The sequence below is a fragment of the Austrofundulus limnaeus genome, unplaced genomic scaffold (genome assembly GCF_001266775.1).
Source record: "Austrofundulus limnaeus strain Quisiro unplaced genomic scaffold, Austrofundulus_limnaeus-1.0 Scaffold418, whole genome shotgun sequence".
In the NCBI taxonomy this organism is placed as follows: domain Eukaryota; kingdom Metazoa; phylum Chordata; class Actinopteri; order Cyprinodontiformes; family Rivulidae; genus Austrofundulus; species Austrofundulus limnaeus.
The window spans coordinates 62,795-67,077 of NW_013952820.1; the positions used below are offsets into that span (position 1 = coordinate 62,795).

General features: G+C 40.3%; 1 protein-coding gene and 1 long non-coding RNA gene across 3 annotated transcripts in view; one reads left to right on the forward strand and one right to left on the reverse strand.

The window, feature by feature from the left end:
- Positions 1-4,283, forward strand: part of large2 (LARGE xylosyl- and glucuronyltransferase 2) — a gene marked incomplete in the record, with an annotated part of 84,096 nt that overhangs the window by 41,563 nt on the left and 38,250 nt on the right. For both annotated transcript variants that reach the window (XM_014024320.1, XM_014024322.1), the window contains 1 exon segment: positions 905-1,194. In XM_014024320.1, coding sequence (XP_013879774.1) covers positions 905-1,194 — 290 coding nt within the window.
- LOC106529018 (uncharacterized) lies at positions 1,944-3,139 on the reverse strand. The gene is made up of 2 exons (XR_001311576.1): positions 2,655-3,139; positions 1,944-2,542 (listed from the first exon to the last, which is right to left on the reverse strand). It is a non-coding gene; the product is annotated as an uncharacterized LOC106529018 (long non-coding RNA).

Below are 4,283 nucleotides of genomic sequence, written 5' to 3' on the forward strand. Positions count from 1 at the left end.
GACATTTATAATATTATTTTACACTCTGTAGGTCTAAATATTAATCAGACATTTATAATATTATTTTACACTCTGTAGGTCTAAATATTATTCAGAGGACAAAGTAATATTTAATAGTTTGTGTTAAATTGTAACATTATTCAACAGAGCTAAACTCTGTATAAATGCTCCAAAAGCTAATATCTGCTAACCAGGTCAATAAATAACAGTGATTACATCGACTTTATAAGATTATTTTAATTTTAAACTGACTTGATCAAGTCTCTCTCTGCCTCTGGTGAGGAGGGGGGTGAAAAATCCTCCACCTCAGACGTTCAGAGATGTAACTATCTGCGTCGCTGTGGTCACTCTCCATGTAGCATCAATTATGCTAATGCTAGCTGTCACTTTCTCTCATCCTGGCCACACCTCAGTTCTCTAACCCCCCCACTTCCCCACCCACATCCCCTCCCCCGCCTACTTTGATGCATTTTTCAAATTTCGCCTTGGGGTGGAGTTACTGTATCTTTTCACAGGGGGGTAAAGATACACTTTAAAGGCAACACCTGTCAGTTGCATATTCCAATAGCTTTGCTCTCTTGACAAATGGGTGGATTTAAACAAAAGGGTAGTATGTTCTGAGTACATGTAAATACCAGGACATAAAAGCTGACACTCAAAACTCTTATCTCATGCATATCCTTTGATCTTAAACCCAAATGTCTTCAGTACACAACAGAAACAAGGGAATTTGACTTGCTGTTCTACTGTTGGAAGGGGTAAATAGATATATAGATCGATAGATAGAAGTGCCGTGAGTCATGTTATGTCCAACCCCTTAGGTTTTGTCAGGACTTGATATGAACAATGATCTTGAGAGCTGTTTTAATGCAGGCAGTCTCATCATCCTCTCTTGTTCTCTCAGATGGTCGCTCCCTCCTTCTGGCGCCTTGTTTGACTGACACCCCTGCTGCACAGGTCCTGGAGAGAGCTGTCCTTGAATCAAGGGTCCAAGAGGTGGAGGAGGAGAATCGGCAAATCCGACTGCAGCTCAGTCAGTCACTGGGCACTGCTGCTCAGCTGGCAGAAGGAAACTTTGGCAACCATCAATGGGGTGCGTCAGCAGACACTGTCCCAGATGATGGCGACAACACAGCAGAGGAGAAAAACAACCACACAGACTGTCCCCGCTCGCCCACAGTCCAGAAATGTGAGGTCAGGAAATACCCAACTGATACTTTAATTTAAAACCACCACCAAATTATTTTGACCAAAAAAATTATTCTTTCTAGATCATTAAATATCTGATTCGCCAGATAATTAAAGAAAAACCTTGCAGTCGATGTCAAGGCAAAGCCACACATTTTACATAAAAGAATATTGCATATTGTGAAAAATACTTCACTTATTATTAGGGGTGTAACAATTCATTCTAACAATGATTGGATTCATATTATGATTCTTGGGCGGCTGTGGCAGAGTGGTTAAGGGAGTTGTCCTGGAACCAGAAGATCACTGGTTCGAACCCCTGTTCCAGCTGTCTCGGTTGTTTTGTCCTTGGGCAAGACACTTAACCCTCTAAGGTATGGGGTCTAAATGGCTGTTTTTGACTAATTTTGAATTTACCCTAATATTTCCACCTTAAAAACTATTTACTTTGCCTTGTTTGGTATTATTATTTTCAGCACAGCCTCAGCTTTATGATTATACAGTGATTTCATTTTGACAAACTGCATTATCACAGTGAACTAAAAACAACACACAAAAAACAAAATCCGAGTAGGAAATTTTTTGGCTATTTTTAATATAAAATTCACAAAAACTCTTAAAGAACCACTTTTCTAACCTTAATGAATATCTGTAGTGTAAATTTCATAAACATGTGTACAAATTTAGCAAAAAACTAAATTATATCGATGTCTTTACATTAAATTGTGTGCAAATTTCCAGGCGTTTTTACAACAATTTACAAAATGTGTCACAATGACTCCTCCACAAATTCTCTCCATCCTTACAATGTCTCGTGTGTTTTTTTAATTTTACAACCATTTCAAAAATGTGTGACAACGACTCAATCATAAAATCTCTCCAACCTTATGTCTCGTGTTTTTGTTTTTACAACTGTTAGTCCTGAACTTTGGTAGTTGAACCATAGACGTATAGAGCAGGAGACCCAAAGATATACTGTAGAACTGCTCCATGTCTATTTGAGCCTATTTATATTTTTTCCACTAACTTGTTTTTTGCAGCATGTTTGTTGGTGTTATCACAGACGCTCTTGACTGGATCAGAAGCAAAAAACAACAAAAAAGTTTTTTGGACTGTAGGGGGACAGCAGACCTACCTGCACTCCATGGTCTCCTAGGTTGAAAATGGCTTACAACAGGGGCTTTCTGCTTTTCTTGGTGTTCTACTGTCCATCATGTTTCAGCTGCTGTCCCTGCTGCTACGGTCACCAGGGATCTGGTTCTGGATCTGGTCCTGGTCCGACTTCGTTGTGGTTTCTGTTTTGTGGGCCTGACAGAGTGGGTGGGCAACTCCTCCTCCTCCTCTTCGTTTTCCCCTGGAGATGAAACCAGCTTGTATAATGGGGTGCAGTTTGCCTCTGTTCCGATTATAATCTTTTACATATTCCATAACAAACAAACAAACAAACAAACAAACAAAGAACTAACCTGCAAGTCTTAATCCTCCACCGGCGTGCTGTCTTCCTCCTCTTCCTCCTCTTCTTCAAGCTGAAGCTCAGCACTCAGCTTCCTCCACCGTCAAACGACGACTCATTTTGACACACAGACTAAAGCTGAAAACATACTCCCTGCAAACTGCCAATGTCGGCARGGGTTGTCACAGTTTAATGATGAAAATTGCGTCACTGGGCTTCTCAGCGTCGTGTCGACAGCCCCTTTTGGCACAACCCGCTGGAAGAACTTTTGAGCCCCATCCGGTGTCCACGGTAATGTGTGACTGGTCTGAAGTTCGTGGACGTGTTTGTTTGTGCTGCGCTCGAGGGGGAAAAAAAGGAAAAATAATGACTCGCTCCCAGACTAGAAAGCAGAGTTTTATAAGATAGCCAAACCATGAAAAATTTATGGCTTGTTTGTGCTGAAAGCACTGCTGCACTTGGTTAAATAAAGGGGGAAAAAAACCCGACTCACTCCCAGAGCCGACACCAGGAAGTAGAGTTTTATAAAGATAGTCATACTGTGAAAACTCATGAATGGAGATAAAACAGACGTTGTGCACGGAGGAATCTGACTGATAAAAACTGTGGAGCTAAAACAGGACAGATGTAGATAAAAATGTCGGGTGAGTGACGAGTCTTTTTTTCTGCATTGTCGGCTGTTGTGGGGAGAAATTCCACGCAGTGACATATGGTTCAGCGGGAGGGGGTTTCCCGAGCTCGGTGCGGGGTGTCTCAGGGACTATGAAAGGTCTGTGCAAAAACGACTGCCGAACAACCACGTGACCACGCATCAACCCGTCAGCGTCGGAGCGAGTATGTTTCAGGCTTAACAACACTACTACAAACACTGCACACACACTCACACACTCTAACACGTCTGGTCTAAAAGCTAATTTGCTACTAGCTAAATCCAAAATGCTGAAATCAATCCGTCCTCGGCCTGGTCGTCTCCAAAACTTTGTGACCAGCCCAGAACCTAGTCTCTCTCCACAAGCCTACCAACAAACTGTTTTCATTGGTTGGTTTGGAAATGTGGTGTGTTTGAGGAAATGGGGAAAAATAGGTTTCATGGTGCATTCAAGCACTTTCTGGTCTCAAAACATTCTCTGAATGTGCACCAAATGCGTAAAAATGTGCACAACATTTTGGCTAAAATTATTTATCATTAAATCTGGTTTTATTTGGAAGTAAATAAAAATAAAACTAGATAAAAACATTGCTTTTATAAAGTTTGAAGTCCATGTGTGTCCCTACAGTGTATGAATGTGATTGGCACTGATTAGTCTCCATACATGATTGTACATGTTAGCTTTGTAGGAGATCTGGTAGAGTGCTCTGTGAATGGGTAAATGAGGACACAGATTGTAGTGTGAAACGCTTTGAGTATCCTGGTTGGGTAGAAAGGCGCTATACAGGTGCTGATCATAAAATTAGAATATCATGAAAAAGTAGATTTATTTCAGTAATTCCATTTAAAAAGTGAAACTTGTATATTATATTCATACATTACATACAAACTCATATATTTCAAATGTTTATTTCGTTTAATTTTGATGATTACAAATGACAATCTCAAATTCAGCATATCAGAAAATTAAAATCTTGTGAAAAGGTTCAAAAT